Source organism: Armigeres subalbatus, chromosome 2 (assembly GCF_024139115.2).
Source record: "Armigeres subalbatus isolate Guangzhou_Male chromosome 2, GZ_Asu_2, whole genome shotgun sequence".
NCBI lineage: Eukaryota > Metazoa > Arthropoda > Insecta > Diptera > Culicidae > Armigeres > Armigeres subalbatus.
The window spans coordinates 176,841,514-176,860,811 of NC_085140.1; the positions used below are offsets into that span (position 1 = coordinate 176,841,514).

Sequence of the window (19,298 nt, forward strand, 5' to 3'; positions counted from 1 at the left end):
CACATGTTACATATGTCATAAGAAGACCAGCGACTCCTGGATGGGATGATGAATGTACTAAGTTGTATTCTGAGAAATCTGATGCCTTCAAGGCGTTCCGTAAACACGGAAGGTCTGAGCTTTTCGAAGAGTATTTGAGGCTTGAAAGAAAGCTCAAAAATCTTCTCAAGGCTAAAAAACGTAGCTACTGGCGACGTTTTGTCGTGGGACTATCGCAAGAAACCCCAATGACAACACGTTGGAAAACGGCCCGCAACATGCGGAACCACACTTCCACCAACGAGAGTGAAGAATACTTCAATCGATGGATATTCAACTTCGCAAAAAAGGTCTGTCCAGATTCCGTACCAGCAGAACCGCTATTTCGAGAATCAGTCAATGATCCCGGTTCTTTGGGTGGACCATTCTCAATGCTGGAACTTTCTATGTCTCTTCTTTCATCGAATAACTCTGCTCCGGGATGCGATAACATCAAATTCAATCTTCTGAAAAACCTCCCAGATATCGCAAAAAGACGATTACTTGACCTGTACAACTGTTTCATGGAGTACAACATTGTGCCACCTGAATGGCGACAGGTCAAAGTAATAGCTATTCAAAAGCCTGGAAACCAGCGTCTAATCACAATTCATACCGACCGATTGCCATGCTATCGTGCATGAGAAAATTATTGGAGAAAATGATCCTTTCAAGAATTGATCATTGGGTCGAAGAAAATGCATTGCTTTCAAATACTCAGTTTGGATTTAGAAAGGGAAAGGAACAAACGATTGTCTAGCGTTGCTTTCTTCAGATATACAGCTGGCCTATGCGCACAAGGAGCAACTGGCATCAGTTTTCTTGGATATTAAGGGCGCTTTTGATTCTGTTTCCATAGAAGTACTGTCAGACAATCTGCACAGTAATGGACTACCTGTATTTTGAATAATTTCATGTACATTTTGTTGTCAGACAAACAAATGAACTTCACACTCGGCACTCTGACAACTTCCAGAAATAGCTACATGGACCTCCCCAAGGATCATGTTTATGTCCCTTGCTTTACAATTTCTATGTGAAAGATATTGACAATTGTTTGGAAGGACAATGCACGCTCAGACAACTTGCAGACGATGCCGTGGTCTCTCTAAGAGGTCCATGTGCAGCTGACTTGCAAGGACCATGGCAAAGTACCCTGGATAATCTGACTGTTTGGTCCATACATTGAGGGATCGAGTTTTCGCCGCAAAAAACTCAGTTGGTTGTGTTTACTAAGAAGCGGTATCCTGATCAACTGAAACTCAAGCTGTTGAATGATGACATCAACCAATCTTTATCTTCTAAATACCTTGGGGTCATGTTTGATTCTAAATGTACCTGGAAACTCCACATAGAGTATTTGATACAAAAATGCCGGAAAAGGATCAATTTTCTACGTTCTATCTCCGGAACATGGTGGGGTGCTCACCGGAAGACCTCATCAAACTCTATAGAACGACTATTCTCTCTGTTTTGGAGTATGGCTCCTTCTGCTTCCTCTCAGCAGCTGATTGCCACCTGATCAAATTGGAACGAATTCAGTATCGTTGTTTGCGTATTGCCCTTGGCTGCATGCATTCAACACATAACATGAGCCTGGAGGTGCTTGCTGGAGTCACTCCTTTAAAGCACCGTTACTGGGAGCTCTCACTTAGAATACTCATCAAATGTGGAACAAGTAACACACTTGTTCTAGATAACTTCGATAATATGCTTGAACTGGTTCATCGGTCAAGATTCCTGAGAGTATATCTCAACTACATATCAACAGATCTTTGTCTTCCATGTTATAATGCACCACAAGTTCACTTCACCAACGAAAGTTTCTCAATTGAATACGATCTATTCACGAAACACGCTATTCAAGGAATACCAGATCATCTTCGACAAATATCTATTCCCTCACTTTTTTCTGAAAAATATGAACATGTCAATTGCAACAACAGATATTTCACTGATGGTTCTCGCATCAACGGATCCACTGGCTTCGGTGTTTTCAATGTAACTTCAACCACCTTCCAAAACTTCAGGAACCGTGTTCGGTTTATGTTGCTGAGCTGGCAGCAATTAACTTCGCTTTGGGGATAATTTCCAATCAGCCCGTAGACCATTATTTCATCTTCTCGGATAGTCTTAGTTCTATCGAGGCACTCCGGTCGATGAAACCTGTTAAGCACGCATCTTACTTTCTTACAAACATAAGAGAGCAGATGCGTGTTTTGGTCGAAAGATCATTCAAGATTACCTTTGCTTGGGTCCCTTCTCACTGCTCAATCTACGGCAATGAGAAGGCAGACTCGCTGGCAAAGGTGGGCGCACAGGAAGGTGAGGTTTATGATAGACAATTCTCGAGCAACGAGTTTTTCCCATTAGTCCGTCAGAGTACTCTTCAAAGCTGGCAAAGAAATTGGACACACAACGAACTTGGACGGTGGCTATTTTCTATAGTTCCAAAAGTTTCTGGGCGAGCGTGGTTCAGAGGTGAGGACTTAAGTCGAGGCTTCATCCGCACGATGTCGAGGCTTATGTCCAATCACTATTCACTAAACGCACATCTGTACAGAATAAACCTTGTCGATAGCAACTTATGTAGGTGCGGAGCCGGTTATGATGACATCGATCACGTAGTTTGGTCCTGCTCGGAAAATGACGCCTCCAGAGAGCGACTATTGGATACCCTTGTGGCCCGAGGTAAACAACCCTTCAGGGAAGTTCGAGGTGTTTTGGGAGATCGTGATGTAGTCTATATGCAGGCCATTTATGGTTTTCTTTGTACTTCTGACATCAAAATCTAATATTTTGTTTTATTTTTCTTTCTTCAAAGTTTTTTCTTAAGTCTCTGCCTTTCTGTTCCGTAGAGCTCCGTAGCTCTGGCCATCCGGAAGATGCTTCCAGTCGAACCATTCCTAGAGTACGACGACACACCACATCGTCACTGACGCCAAATAACGGGATTAGCAGCTGACATTCTTTGATTATGATGATTCCCTGATTTCCGAATCCTAATCCCCTTCCCTCCCTGAAGATTGTAAACCTAACCTCGAGTCACCACGAGTACGTTGGCTTCTTCCCCTCTCTTATTAACTTCATAATAAAATGATATTGATTGTACATATCCCAAAGAACCATGGCTCCGTAAAGTGTTATACACGCCTAAGCCTACCAAATAAACGAAATTGAAAAAAAAAAACAACTTATTGATAAAGTTTTGATATTATTTTATTCGAAAACTTTGCATTGAGTATAATATGCATGGCGATCAGTGAATCAAAGACTTTTGAATCCTACCCACCCCAACCAGCACAGTGTACGAAGGGTGTGGGACAAAAGATCAAAAGGGATAAACGTTTATGAATAAAATTTGAAAATTTTCAATGTAGATCTGATATAAAGGCCATTTTTTTGAAAATCTCAGAAGCTTCATTGCAGAAGGCTTGGACGGCTCTTTCCAAGTGTATCGAAAGTCTCCTTTTAAGTAGCACGTTGTCCTCCTATCAAGAGACTCGTAAGCCTCCTTCCAAGCAGCTCTTAAGCCTCCTTCCAAAAGGCTCAGAAGTTGGTTCTGAAGCTTCTTTTCAAGATGATCCAAGGCTTTTTTTAAGATGCTCGGGAGCCTTGTTTCAAGAGGCTGAAAAGCGTTCTATTAAGACACTCGTGAGACTCCTTATAAAAGGCTCGGAAGCCTCCTGTAAGAGGCTCGGAATCCTCCTGTGAGAGGCTCGGAAACATCCTTCCAAGAGGCTCCAAAGCCTTTTTTCAATAGGCTGAAAAGCTTCATTTTAAGAGCCTCGAAAGCTTCCTCTCAAGAGAACCATAAACCTTCCTCCAAGAGTCTTGGAATTCGTCTTTCAATAGGCTTGGAAGCCTTCTTTCTATGGGCTGACAACCCGAGCAGCACAGGTCAGACATAAATGGTTGCAGCAACGTGATTGTGACCAAATCTGGCCACATATGAGTTGCAGTGACCTACGTGTTATATGAGTGCTGCTAGGGAAGCGTTCTTCCAAGACGCTAAGAAGCCTAATTTTAACATACTCGGAAGCCTTTTTTAAAAAGGTACGGAACTTTCGTGCCTCCTGTCAAGAAGCTCGGAATCCTCGTTTAAAATACTCTGAAGCCTTTTTCAAAGGCTTGGAAGCTTCCTTTAAAAAGGCTCGGAAGCTTCCTCTCAAGAGGCGTGGGAGCTCGTTTCAAGAGGGTTGGAAGCATTCTTCCATAAGGCTGAAATGCATCCCTTCAAGACGCACTAAAGCCTCCACGGTACACTCCTTGTAAAAGGCTCAGAAGCCTTCTTTTAAAAGGATCGTAAGCCTCATTTTGAGAGGCTCGAGAGCCTCCTTTCAAGGAACTTGGAAGCCTCCTCTTAAGGGGAACAGAAGCTCTTCGCCAAGAGGCTCGTAATTCGTCTTTCAATAGGCTTCAAGATGCTGAGAAGCGTCCTTTCAAGGTGCTCAGAAGCCTCTTTTACTAGGCGCGGAAGCCAATTCCAAGAGGCTTGGAATTCTTCTTTAAGGAGGCTTAAAAGTCTCCTTTCAAGAGGCTGAGAAGCGTCCTTTCAAGATGCTCAAAAGAATACTTTTAAGAGGCTTGGAAGCCTCTTTTCAACATACTTGGAAGCCTCCTTTCAAAAGACTAGGAAGCCTCCTTTTAGGAGGCGCCGAAGCTTCTTCTCAACCGGCTTGGAAGCTCGTTTCAAGAGGCTTGGAAGCTTCCATTCAAGAAGCTTAAATGCGTCCTTTCAAGACGCTTAGAAGGCAGGCTTGTAGCTCGGAAGCGCCTTTTCAAGAAGCTCGATGCTTCCTTTTAAGAGGCTCGGAAGCCTCCTTCCAAAAAACTCGAAAGCCTCCTCTTTAGAGGACCAGAAGCTCTTCTCCAAGAAGTGCAGAATTCGTCTATCAATAGGCTTGGAAGCCTCTTTTCAAGAGTCTGAAAAGCGTCTTTTCAAGACGCTCAGAGGCCTCCTTTTAATAGGCTCGGAAGCCTATTTTTAGAGGATCGGAAGCCTCGTTCCAAGAGGCTTGTAATCCTTCTTTAAGAAGGCTTGAGAGCCTCCTTTCAAGTGGCTTGGAAGCATCCTTTCTAGATGGTCAAAACAATACTTTTAAGAGGCTCGGAAGACTCAAAAATCCCTCAAAGTCTTGTAGAAAGCTTGATGTAGAAACCCGAGTAGCACATTCGTCACAAAAGAATTTCTGCGACTCGTATATGACCAAATCTGGTCACATAAAATTTTCTATGGAACATAATATTGGAAAGTGTCACGAAAAAACCGTTTGGAGAGCAGTTAATTTTCTAATCCGTTTTTCATATATCTTATGAGTTATATCTATTTGTATTTAAACGAAATTCATATATTATTTATAGACTATATATTTTTCACCAAGAGTATTTGAAATGAAAACCTATCTGTATAAATATGTTGTGTCTTATAAGGTCAACAATATTAATATTCACGTTCTCGGACATCCTTTGATATCGGCATTTGATGGCTTGTAAATTCCACGGCACACGAAATCCAGCCGTCGTCAGAATTATAAATATTAGACATCATCTGCGTTATCTTTGCCTATACACATAGTAATACCGTCGTTCGGGGTGTCATTGGGCCTAGGGGGTAAGATTGGGCCAAAACGAAAAATGTTTCAATTCCTAATATCCCAGAAACTGTTACGAATTTTGATAAAAGCTTCAAACGGTTCGAAATTATAGTAAAATTCACGTCTAGGAAATCATAAAACAAATTCCAAAAACTAATTGTGCTCGTACCATAGTGCTTGGAATTTGAATGTAAAACTATTGATCGAATGAACCCGTATTGAAATAGTGTCAGTAATAACCCACAAATCTATTATATAACTAGTTTTTAGATCGATGGATACCTGTTTTTTTTTTTTATCAATTATTTTTATTGAACGATTGAATCGTTGCATCGTCACTGCTGAACTTTATTGTACTTGGCCCAATGTCACCCCTTGTGAGGGGTGAGAATGGGCCAATTTTAAACAACATATAACTTTGAAGAATTTCTCTAATTTATTATTTTCCCCCACACAGTGGTAAATTTATTGTTCAAGCTTGTACCAAACTAATTAGAACTTGATTCCAATGTTAACTACTAGAGCTTTGTAACATTTATTTGGAGCATACCACATTTTGGCCCAATGACAGCCCCGTAGACGGTACATTTGAAGTTTGGTGCGTGGATCAAATTGGTTGAATCTACAAATATTTCGTAAACTCACGAAGGCAGCTACAGTCTTTCTGACTAGTGCATCCATGTTGATCCCCATTTCGCCATCTGATGATATCAGGCTGTTCGCCGGCCCAGCTGTTGACACCCAACCTCCTGGTCCTGCTGTGACGTTGATGATGAGACCCCCCGCAAAGGAGCATATGTTTTGGTCGTTGAGCCCACTCCATATAACACAACGTCGCCGTACTAATATTGCGTATCATCGTCATCATCACCAGCAGCCAAATCAGAGCTGTCTAGTTCCACAGAAATAATCTGCCAAAGCAGCTAAAGATCTGGTACACGGTCAATCTTATTCACAATGATCTTATTGATTACATTGTGAAGCAATAGTGAATATGAAATGAATCCGTTATGCAGGACCTCGTGACCTATCTGAAAATCCCTTGCATCCCTGGGCGCCACACAGACCTTCGTGATTAATGCAATAGAAAACCATTCCGTAGTCAATTAATAGCAAATAAAGGATCACTTTCAACTTGTTGACCTACTTCAGAATGATGCGGGCGCTGCAAAATTTAAGATAATGGCTGCTACAACATTTGCATGGCCAGCATAGGATCAATTATGAGCAGTTCCTCCAACAGCCGATCGGCCTTGGGGGCCTCTTTAGATTTCACGCTTTGGATGGCATCCACTACCCGAGTTCTGAATTCATCAACGAACGTTCTATTCACAGCTGAATCTTCTATGTTGATTCTTCATATGTTGATTCGCCGCTCTAACCGCACATCCCACCGCTGAATCCGATTAATGCGTAATCGGAACTCGCCAATTGAAGAATGATAGTCAAACGCAATGTCAACATTGCGTTTATTCCGGAACTAAGAAGATTTAGTCTTCATTTTAGTTGAGGGGTTCGAATAAAGGCGATCAGCGTGCGTCAACTGGAAGGACATCATATTATAGCACATTGTTTTCAAAGTTCTGTGTTTTAGGGAGAGGTTGGCAATTCTCCGACAGCAGCAGACAGGATTCTGCCCGCAATATCATGTGAGGACTATACTTTGCACCATCCAGCAGCAGGTAAGTGAATTCCAAGAGTCCCTCTATTTGGAACCACGAAAAGCCATAGAAAATCAACCGTCTAAGACGAATTAAGTACTCTCCATTTAATTCCACCAAGTAATTTTCGATATCTTTGCAGATACGTATTTCGACCACACAGTTGTGGTCGAAATACGTATCTGCAAAGATATCGAAAATTACTTGGTGGAATTAAATGGAGAGTACTTAATTCGTCTTAGACGGTTGAATACATTCCACTAAAAGAGCTAAATATATTTTTCTCATAGAAAATCACTATTCGTTCGAGCCGCAAAATACTGTGGGGCGTCTCTAGAAGCAAGAGAGGTCCAGACGAAATCGTCGAACTCATCGAAGCGCAATACGAAGCTTTCACCTGCAGAGTCCTACACAGTGAAGGCGACCCCACGCCAGCCTCGCTCTAGGCAAGGATGGATGTATTCTATATCTGTTCTGTTGCCCATTCTAATCGACAAAATCATGGGCCGCTCTAGAAGCTCACCATCATAGAGCAATAATCCAACTACCTCAACCCAGACGACGATACTGCTCTACTAACAGTGGTCTGCCAAGTGCAGTAAACTGAATGGCTTGGTACGAGATGAGCCAGCCCTGAGATGAAAATATCTTTAATAAAAAAAATCTTCAATAAAAAACTGAATGCCTTGGTCGAACGCTCCTCTCATCTACGTCAACAAGATCGAATCGCAGGATATAAATAACTCCAACTCCAAACCTTTAACAGACTCAAATCCAGCCAATGTCGGACGGCGATCGGACAAAGATCTACATAGAACACGGAGATCCAATTAATGAGTATTTGCGTGTTTTGGGCAAAAAACAGTATTTTGGCCATAACTTCTGATCCCATAGTCCGATCGGGCCAATTTTCAATAGAAAACAATGGAACAAGATTCCTCGTCGAATGGAACTCATAATTCGAGTAATTCGGACAATGTTAAGTTCTAAAAAGTATGTCTTCAACATTTGGACACGTTTTTGGAGTGATCATATAACCTTTCGGTACAACTTTGTTGTACGAGAAAGTCAAAAAGGTTGAATCATGTGCCACGCAACAGTAGTAGTTGATAGTTGTGGGTGAGTTCAAAATAAGTGGTCACGATGTTTTGCATAGAAGCATCCTTTCGTTGCATATGGTGGTAATAAGTGCCATAAATTATAAAATTCATATTATTTCAATAGAAGACCGACGCACATCCAGCTTGCCGAACTCGTATGCTACTTAATCATTATTCCTTCTGCAAAAACGATTTGCACCAAAAGAACATAAAATCGTAACCGCAAAGGCGTATTACAATTCAAATGATGTATGCACTTCTCATATATAATCAACTCACCAAATTCGCCTGATTCCGATTGATAACCTTCCCATTAGAATCGGGTCACATCATCTTCTACATTTTCACCCTTCTAACTTTAAGCTCATGGCTTCGCATACACGCTCGACTGTTCAAACGCTGCACATTAAATTTACTTTCCCCCTACCGGCATGCGTTGAATTCGCCGCCTCGTGCGCGATAGAATTTCCCACGTCTCACTTTCCGCGGCTAAAAAGTTCTTGGTTTTGTGCATGGAAAGTTCTACGTTGTTTGTTTAATTTAAACTTCAGATCATGTGAAACAAGCATCGTATCTTGTATAAAAGCTATGATATTACACTCCCAACAGCATCAGTAGGCAAACATCTGTTTAGGTATCAAGAACTCAAACGAACTAGTCAGAACCATGAAGGTATTTCGATAACATTAGTAAAGAAAATGGTTTCTTATTTTGCTTATCAATTTTAGATTACGATAATGATGATCTTGGCTCTTGTGGGCTTCGTTTCCGCGTATCATCCATATCAAAGCGAAAGTGTTAGTGAATACAATTTCAAAACCATTCACGAGATTCCCGACAAGAAGCTGGATGACGAGCTGGAAGCCAAATTAGCCGGTTTAAACAAAATGCTCCACGACTATCAGATAGAGCGGAAGACGGAAGTGAATGTGAAGTCCGAAGTGCAGGAGAAAGAAGACGTTTCTCAGGATAAGGCCCACAGCTACGAGTTTGGATACGGCGTGAAAGATCCCAAGACCGGTGATAGCAAAGATCAGTGGGAAAAACGGGTCGGGGGAAAGGTCAAGGGAGTGTACAAGTTTGCCGAATCGGATGGTACGCAGCGGATTGTGGAGTATGAGGCGGATGATAAGAAAGGATTCGAAGCGAAGGTGATAAATGTGGCTCCCGAAGAAGGCAAGGAAAAAACGAAAGAGGTTGGGAAGGAAGAAGGAGAAGCAGCTAAAAGTTATAGCTATCTTAAGAAATATTTTCATTAGGGTAATAGGCTTATACTAACTAAAATCTCGCTCAACTTTTAAAAAGGACCTAAGTAACATTTATTCATGTACTAATTGGAATATTGCAATCAACAGACCAATATGAAAGCCTTTGGTTGCAACACTCAAATTAATCTATGAAAAATGTTTCTTAGGTCCTTTTAAAAAGTTAAGCGAGAAATCCATTTAAAGTCATGATTATTAGATTTTTCAATTATTGTGCTACTCTTCTCTTATCTCCTCAATAATTAATATTAATATTGCTTTCATTTTAATGAATATTTGATTATTGCTTGCCAGGAAGTTTGTTTCTAAAAGACGAGTTTATATTATTCATTTAAAATCAATTAATTTTCTTCGCTCGTAAAATAGTTCCGAATAAACTTGCTCCTTAGTATATCAGGAAATAAATAATCCATTTGTCAAAAGACGAAATAGTACTATCTTTTTAATTTCACCGTTTGATTGTTATTTTACAGATAGTTATTCCGACCTCAACAATAAGATCAACTTTTTCAGCTGCATCAAGTATGAGATCTTAAAAATGTCTTACAAAAGTTACTATCAAGTAGTGAAACTGAAATGAAGAATACTGACTCGTCTTATAACACGTGAACACCAATACCAAATCTTATTATCAACATTGGAAAAATGACTACAAATATTTCCATAGAAGACGATTAGTTCTATAAAATCATTAGAAAATAGTCCGCTATGTTCGCATTAAAGAAAAAAAAACAGTTTCCGAATCGCTCAACAGCAGTAAAGTCCTATTTAAGCACTGGAAATAAATGTTATCCTACTTACTAAAAATGATCCTATTTATTTGTTCACTTGCAGAAAAATCAGAAGTAACTCAAAATTCATACAATTTTGAACGTGCTTTTCTCCAGAGAAGTTTAAATTTTATTTTATAAAAGTTAGGTTCTAAGAACACCAAAAAGGGTATACAGTAAAAAAATCGCAATTTTTCTTTGCAAAATCTGATAATTCAATATAACTTTTCGAATACGTAATATTTCCAATAGTTGCTTGAATTATTGCCGAAAACACAAAATCGATCGTACGATCGTAGGGTTTCCTTAATTATTTAAAGATATTTTTGCTACAGGTTTTGTTCTTCTCAGAATTGTGAACTAATAACATTTTTTTGAAGTTCGCTTATTTCGTAGGTTCAGGCGTGTATAACGCTTTACGGAGCCATGGTTCTTTGTGATATATACAATCAATATCTGTTGGCGCTTACCAAAAGTGGTCCTACGTCGGATTTCCTACGTTGTGTTTCGGGGTTGATTCTTCAGCGAGTGAGGTAGTAGTGAATATCAGGGATGGTATCGGGGTTCTTCTCTTTCAGGACTGGCGGCTAGCGAGGGCAGATACGGATCAACTGATCAAGGACAGATGACTCCACCGGCACAGCTAAGTTGAAAGGTAAGTATTTCATGCACTTCACTTTATTCTTCTGTCTTCTACTTCTAGTCTTACAATAAAACGTGCCTCGAATTCACACTACTTTTATTTTCTTTCACGGACTCACTACATGCAGTATCAGAAACGAACTAACTGACGATATCGAGCGTACTTAATGTCCTACCTAATTTTTCTTATCGTGTATCTTCGGTAACGAGTTGCCAGTTTTATCCGGCGAACTAATTTTGCTACTACATAACTGTTATACAGGAAGTGAACAACTACTCGACGGTGCATAAACATACCCGCCGCCTTGAATACTTATGTAGCTCAACAAACGTCAAATCAAAACAAAAACAAAACAAATCTAAAACTAATTGGCTTCAACGTAATAAGTGAGTTGTTTTTTCTTAATTATTTAGATTGAATTGTATTTTACAAGTTAAATTTTCTACTCAAGCATCCGGAATTGTTGTGGCTGGATTTGCATCGGGGCGATATTCCACAGGAGTTGCCGCGGGTTGCGGAACTAGACGAGAATCTTCAGGAGGAACCGGCTGTGGCAGAATGCAGATTTTGTTGATGGTTCGTGTTATAATTCCTTTTGCGGTGCGTAAACCCACAACACGTATCAAATTGTCCTTTCCAGGATACACCGAAATGATACGGGCTAGAGGCCAGCGGACTGCTGGGAGTGATTCATCCGCAACGATAACCATGCGACCGGGATGAATTTCGTTGTTGCGAGCGGCATATTTCGTGTCTCGAAGTAGTTCCTGAAGATATTCCTTCCTCCAGTGACTCCAGAATCGTTGAACTAGCAGTTGCCAATTTTGATATAGTCCAAGGGCATAGAGCGGCTGTTGTTGGTAATCTGGGTCGGGCAGGGCGGCCATCGATGTTCCGATCAGGAAATGCGCCGGTGTCAGCGCAGCAAGGTCGTTTGGATCGTCGGACATGGGCAGCAGAGGACGAGAGTTAAGAGCAGCTTCAATTTGGTGCAAAATTGTGTAATAGCCTTCAAATGAAAGACGAGTGCTTCCGAGTTGCCGAAATAAATGTTTTTTGGCAGTCTTGACCGCCGCTTCCCACAGGCCACCGAAATGTGGTGCCTTTGGAGGAGTCAAGTGCCAAGTTATTCCTTTCAGGGCGCAAGCGGCAGAAATTTCCCCTTGATCCTTTTCGCTATTGAACCTGGCAAACAGCTCCGTCAGTTCACCTTTAGCTCCTTCGAAATTCTTACCATTATCCGAATGGATATGGGCTGGCATTCCTCGTCTGGCAATAAATCTCCGCAAGGCGGCAAGAAATCCCTGAGTAGACAAGTCTCCCACTAATTCTAAGTGGACAGCTTTAGTAGTGAAACAAACGAAGACTGCCAGGTAAGCTTTTGCGGGAGCAGCACGCTTATGGATTGGCTTCAAATACAGAGGACCGGCATAGTCCACACCCGTGATCGAAAATGGGCGATTTTGTATGACCCGCGAAGCTGGCAGCTGTCCGATTTGTTGTTGTGCAAGAACCGGACGGTGCCGTGAGCAGCGAAAGCAATTCCGGACGACACTTTTAACGAGATTTCTTCCATTCAAAGGCCAATATTTTTCGCGTATCGTGGAGAGAAGTAGACGCCCGCCGCCATGGAGCAGTTGGCGATGGTAATCTTCGACGATCAACTGGGAAAACGGATGGCCTTTGGGTAGGAGGGCAGGGTGCTTTGATTGGTAGGGCAGCTGGGAAAGGTTTAGCCTACCCCCAACTCGCATGATTCTCTTTGGATCCAAGAAGGGATGAAGCCGTCTGGTAGGCGAATTCTTCGAGAGCGGGTTGCCACGTTGGAGTTCGTTTATTTCTTCTTTGAAAGCGTCATGCTGGGCGAATCGGACTAGCAGGGCATTGGCATGGGCAAGCTCTTCGACGGTAAGTATTCTTGGGTCGACATTTTCTTGTAGAGATTCACTGGGTTGTGTTCTAGTCTTGGTACGAGTTCTAGCAGCAAACCGAAGGCAGTATGCGATTGTATGAAGCAGGCGCGTATAAGATGACCACCGTAGGAACCAAGGATTTATGCTGGGTATAGTTTGGACTGCTACGACGACGTGCTTTTCCTCCAAATCCTCTTTGAGTACTGCGGCTGGATTCGATATCGGCCAGGTATCTTGTGGGTTTGCCAACCAGACCGGTCCATACTTCCAAACATTGCTGCTGACGAATTCGTCGACTGTCATCCCACGGGACACTAAATCGGCCGGATTTTCTGTTCCAGATATATGATGCCAGCGTCCGCCGTGTGTATAATGTTGCACCTCAGAGACCCTATTAGCAACGAATATCTTCCAAGTATTTGGGGGTGCACGAATCCAGTATAGACATACCGCTGAATCCGACCAGAAATGAGATGCTGATACAGGGACGCCAATTGATTCCTTTACACGATGATGTAGATGCGCCGCCAGTACACAAGCACACAGCTCCAATCGGGCGACAGACAGTCGTTTCAAAGGTGCAACCTTGCTTTTCGATGCCAGTAATCGAATTTTCACGTTTCCCTGGCTGTCTTCGCAACGAACGTACGTGCATGCTCCATATGCAGACATCGATGCATCGGCGAAAGTGTGCAATTCAATGCTGGCGTCAGGAAGAAATGCGTAACGGTCAACTCTGTAATGGGCGATTTTTGGTAGCTCGTGCCTATAATGTTCCCATTTCAAACGAATAGTTGGTGGAACGGGATCATCCCAGTCACAGGAAATAGACCATAGCTCCTGCATTAGGACTTTTGCTTTCACAATAATCGGTGCAATTAGACCGAGCAGGTCAAACAATCTGGCGATATCTGACAAGATGGATGTTTTGTAGGATGGGTTTCTCTTGGCTGTATCTGCGACTCGAAGCGAAGTTGATCAGCCTCTGGTTCCCAACGAATTCCTAAGGTCTTGATGGTTTCGTTAGGGCTAAAGCATAGGCTTGATTGGGTTCCAATTTGATCGTGTGTAAGTCCCTGAAGAATCTCTAAGCGATTTGACGTCCACTTTCTTAGCTCGAATCCTCCTTTGTTGAGCAACTCCGAAAGCTCTGAGCGGAGCTTAATGGCTTCTTCGACGGAACTAGCTCCTCCAATATAATCATCGACATAAAAATTTTTACACAACGACGGTCCAGCCATAGGATATGCATCACCTTCATCCATTGTGAGCTGCTGCAGAGTCCGAGTGGCCAGAAAGGATGATGGGGCTAGACCATAGGTTACGGTCAAAAGTTCGTAGACCTGTACAGGGATGTCTTTGGAGAACCGGAATAGAATACGTTGCAGAGATAAGTCCTCAGGATGAACCAGCACTTGCCTGTACATTTTGGCAATATCTCCGACGAGTGCGACTGAATGGGTTCGGAATCGTAGTATAATAGAAAGTAGGTCATCTTGGACCACCGGACCCACACATAGTGCTTCGTTCAATGAGAAGCCGGTAGAAGTACGAGCCGAACCGTCGAATACGACTCTAACTTTCGTAGTCGTACTATCTTCCTTCATCACTGGGTGGTGGGGCAAATAGTATGCAGGATAATTTGTACCGTCGTCCGTCTCGACCAGCCTCATATGGCCGAGGGAGAGGTATTCCTTCATAAATTGGTGATATTCCTCTTTCAATTTCGAGTCACGATCCAGGCGTCGTTCGAGTTGATCGTAACGTCGAAGAGCGCTGGTCTTGGACTCTCCAAGCATCCCAGGAAAATCAGCTTTCTTTGGTAAACGGACTATATAACGGCCATCGTCGCGCCTCGATGTGGTGGATTTATAAAGGTTCTCGCAGTAGCGCTCTTCGAGGGAATAATTTTCACCAACAGTTAGCTCCTCCGTTTTCCAAAATCGTTCCATACTCTCTTCTAGAGTCATCATGGAAACTGCGACGACATTGGGACTGGAAGATTGTTGTTGAGCGGGATGAACCATATTGGCAGACCCCGTAACGATCCATCCGAATACGCTGTCAACTAAAATCGGTAAATTACTTGCTAGTTGCAGGCGAGCGGTACTAGGGAAGAAGGAATGAAAATGCTTTGCGCCAAGTACCATGATGCTTCTTGTTAAATGAGGGATCCGCTAACGACAAATTTTGGGGAATCTGCCAGCTTTGAACTGGGACATCTTGAGCTGGGAGGTCCGCTGTCACGGTGTCCATTAACAGAAATTCTGCACCACACTCGAAGTCTCCATTCCGCGATTTTATACGAGCATAGATTGACTCTCGAACCCTTTTAGACAAGTTCCCAGCTCCTTGGATGGTAACATTCACTGCATCTCTCTTTAACTGTAGCCTGCGTGCTAGGCGATCAGTTATAAGATTTGGCTGGGAAGCGCTATCAAGCAAGGCACGAGCTAAATGGTCCTGACCGTACGCATCGACGACTTTCACCAATACCGTTAAGAGAAACACATCTTCCAGAGGCCCTGGGGCAGATGCATTGGCAACGACTCGAGAAACACATTCAGTTGCTGCTACTGTCGATTGGGGAATCGACTCGACATTAGAACGAGCGTTAGATTGGGTAGCTTGAGTTGGCATGGAAATGCGAGCAGAGGACGATTCGTTGGATGGCCTCAAACCATCGGCAGAGTGCAACATGCTGTGATGGCGCTTGTTGCAATGCTTGCAGTTGAAATTCGACGGACAATTTCTAGCAATGTGATCTCCCTTGAGGCAATTGTGGCAGAGACGTTTGCTGGAAACAAGCTGCTGTCGTTCGGAGTGAGAAAGGCGATTGAATTTCGCACATTTCATCAGCGGATGTTCCTGGTTGCATGCTGGACATTTGTTACTGGAGCTCGAAGTGGAGGCGCACGATGAAAGACGAAAGTGAGATGGCCTTTTGGAAGCATGAACAGAACCAAACGATGATGAAGAGTTTTGATGATGATTCACCAGAATGGATTCCAAAACTCGCATTCGACGCTGGAGGAAGTCGATTAAACACTCATAATTCGGATCATTATTGGTTGATGCATAATCCTCCCATGCTTTGACTGTTTCATCGGGAAGCTTGGTACACAGAAGATGTTCGAGAATACTGCTCCAGGAGCCCGTTGGTTCGCCAAGTTGGCATAGGGTTTTAGTGTGTCGTTGAAACTCGTCCACCAGGGTGTGAAGTGAAGTAGCAGTTTCCTTTCTGGCCGATGGAATGTCGAAGAGTGCCTGGAGATGCCGCTTTTTCAACAAGTAGTCGTTGGCATAACGATCGACCAACGCTTGCCATGCTAGGTTGTAATTGGCTGAACTAATCCCGATGGACTCGATCAGTTGCGCAGCTTCGCCCTTTAAAGCTGCCCTCAGATAATGGAACTTCTGAATCGCCGGTACGTCGGCATTAGAGTGGATTAACGCCAAGAACGTATCATGGAAGCCTAGCCACTGCATGTAGTCCCCATCGAACTCAGGAGGCGATATCGTTGGCAATTTTAACCCGGACAGAGCGGAAACATTTGGACCAGAATCAGGGATACGAGCGTTTTGAATAATAACAGGAAGTTTTGCGATAAGATCGGCTTTAATTTTAAAGAGTCGAGGCTCGAAGGAAGCACGGACGTCGCGATGGGATTGCCTACCTTCCTCAGCTTCTTCGGAATCCTCCAGCTGCGTCTGCACCTCTTCCAGAGTAGCCCACATGCTGTTTAGGTATTCCAGGCGAATGGGCACCTGCGCCTGGTCACGTTGTTCATCGTAGGTTTGAATGAACGCCCCTGCCCGACCCAGTGCGTCGATCATGGTAGTCCTCCTCGAAATCAGCGTTGCCTGTTGCCGCGGAAACGCCATCTTCGCGGGAACAATCGATGATCACGACCCGTAGGAAGTCGAAGAACGATCTGTCGGACAAAAAGACCACGATAGACCCGGCGAGAAAAGCGTGAAACACTTGGAACGGTACTCACCGATTCCAAGGCAATAGAATGCCTTGTATTTTTAGTAAACTGCTATCAGGAATCAGATGGCGCTCGCTCGGTGCGAGCCGATGCCCTTGTTGATGACGTTGCAACAGAAAATCCACCAACTTCCGTATGAAATTCACTGATGAGGCGTTGACCGGCATATACAGATGCCTGCGAGGGTGTGTGCGGCCAGAAACGGGCCGAGGAAGCGCGTCCTGCGTCGATGCAAGGATGGCTTGCAGCAATGATGAAATAGCGTGGCTTCGTCCTTCTCTTCAATGGCGGAAGCGTGATGGCGTACTCCACCGGACCAAAAAGCATTCGTGTGTAGCGGCGTCGGTCTATTGATGTGCTCCAAACGGCTTGGCAGCAATCCAGAGCGCCAAATCGACGAAAAATGGGTACATGCAACAAATAAACGGAAATCTAAAGGGTACCTGCGAGACCCAGTACAAATAATCGGACAGGTAATTACCTGCGACCCGATAAAATCGAGCCTTGTATTGAATGTATTCTCCTTCAGCGCAATGGCGGAACCAAAATGGCAGCGCCCAGTGATCGTCCCACGTGCAACGGACGGATGCAGGATCCCGGACGGTGTCGACGTATCCTGGTCACGGCACCAGATTTTATGTTGGCGCTTACCAAAAGTGGTCCTACGTCGGATTTCCTACGTTGTGTTTCGGGGTTGATTCTTCAGCAGTGAATATCAGGGATGGTATCGGGGTTCTTCTCTTTCAGGACTGGCGGCTAGCAAGGGCAGATACGGATCAACTGATCAAGGACAGATGACTCCACCGGCACAGGTAAGTTGAAAGGTAAGTATTTCATGCACTTCACTTTATTCTTCTGTCTTCTACTGAATTTACAATAAAACGTGCCTCGAATTCACACTACTTTTATTTTCTTTCACGAACTCACTACATGCAGTATCAGAAACGAACTAACTGACGATATCGAGCGTACTTAATGTCCTACCTAATTTTTCTTATCGTGTATCTTCGGTAACCAGTTGCCAGTTTTATCCGGCGAACTAATTTTGCTACTACATAACTGTTATACAGGAAGTGAACAACTACTCGACGGTGCATAAACAATATCATTCAATTTTTCAGTTAGTTCAGTAAGATAGGGCTAGAAGCCAGCGTACTCGTGGTGACTCGAGGTTAGTTTACAATATTTAAGAAAGGACGGGGCTAAGCATCTTCCGGAGGGCAAGAGCTATTGTGCTCTACGGAACAAAAAGCAGAGACTAAACAAAAAAACTTTGAAGAAAGAAAAATACAAACTATTTGATTTTGATGTCAGAAGTACAAAGAAAACTATAAATTGCCTGCATATAGACCACATCACGATCTCCCAAAACACCTCGAACTTCCCTGAAGGGTTGTTTACCTCGTATCCAATAATTGCTCTCTGGGGGCGTCATTTTCCGAGCAGAACCAAACTACGTGATCAATGTTATCATAACCGGCTCCGTACCTACATAAGTTGCTATCGACAAGGTTTATTGTGTACAGATGTGCGTTTAGTGAATAGTGATTGGACATAAGCCTCGACATCATGCGAATGAAGCCTCGACTTAAGTCCCTACCTCTGAAACACGCTCGCCCAGAAACTTTTGGAACTATAGAAAATAGTCACCGTCCAAGTTCGTTGTGTGTCCAATTTCTTTGCCAAATTTGAAGAGTAGGGGAGGAGGTTCGGTTGTGGGCACCGTTCGGTTATGGGCACCCCTACACTCAACCAAGAAAACTAAAGATAATCATAAGAATATCTTATGTTTTTTTGCTATAAGAATTACTTACATAGTTTATACGATTTTCTTATGAACTGTGAGTTATTAGACCGAGAATGAATTTCATAAGTTTGTCTTATGAAAATTTTAAGTTGCTTTGTGAGCCCATGGAGATAATTATAAGGCAATCTTATGAACATCAATAATTCTTACATATGAGGGTCATAATATGTTCAAAACTATTTTTATATAAATCGTGCGTCACGAACTCCAAATTGGCCCGTTTACATATACGCTGGTTCTAGAGGACAATGCACTGTCCGACAATACTAGCGCAAAACTAGCATAATGTAAACAGGAATTGTCATCTGCTAATAGTGTTTACATTATGCTATATCGCGCTAGTATTGTCCGACAGTGCATTGTCCGCTAGAACTGGCGTATATGTAAACGGGCCAAAAGAGAAGGAAATACAAAACAGATTACCGCAAATCATTGCCCTACATATTATTTCACTTATCTCTATTTAATATATTCATATTATTCCCTATATAATGTTAAGTTTAATGTACCATACACCAGATTCGATCAATTT

The 19,298-nt window shown here is 42.9% G+C and overlaps 3 protein-coding genes across 3 annotated transcripts; 1 reads left to right on the forward strand and 2 right to left on the reverse strand.

Moving 5' to 3' along the window:
* The first annotated feature begins 9,042 nt into the window (after positions 1–9,042).
* Positions 9,043–9,736, forward strand: LOC134209390 (uncharacterized). The gene is made up of 2 exons (XM_062685374.1): positions 9,043–9,048; positions 9,105–9,736. The coding sequence occupies exons 1-2, from the start codon at positions 9,043–9,045 to the stop codon at positions 9,633–9,635; spliced, it is 537 nt and encodes a 178-aa protein (XP_062541358.1). The 3' UTR covers positions 9,636–9,736.
* A 1,764-nt stretch (positions 9,737–11,500) lies between these two features.
* LOC134209391 (uncharacterized) lies at positions 11,501–13,813 on the reverse strand. Its single transcript, XM_062685375.1, has one exon. It carries the CDS (start codon positions 13,811–13,813, stop codon positions 11,501–11,503), a length of 2,313 nt encoding a protein of 770 aa, XP_062541359.1.
* A 1,263-nt stretch (positions 13,814–15,076) lies between these two features.
* LOC134209392 (uncharacterized) lies at positions 15,077–17,836 on the reverse strand. Its single transcript, XM_062685376.1, has 2 exons — positions 16,969–17,836; positions 15,077–16,902 (listed from the first exon to the last, which is right to left on the reverse strand). Exon 2 carries the CDS (start codon positions 16,850–16,852, stop codon positions 15,077–15,079), a length of 1,776 nt encoding a protein of 591 aa, XP_062541360.1. The 5' UTR covers positions 16,853–16,902; positions 16,969–17,836.
* Between the last annotated feature and the right edge of the window lie 1,462 nt (positions 17,837–19,298).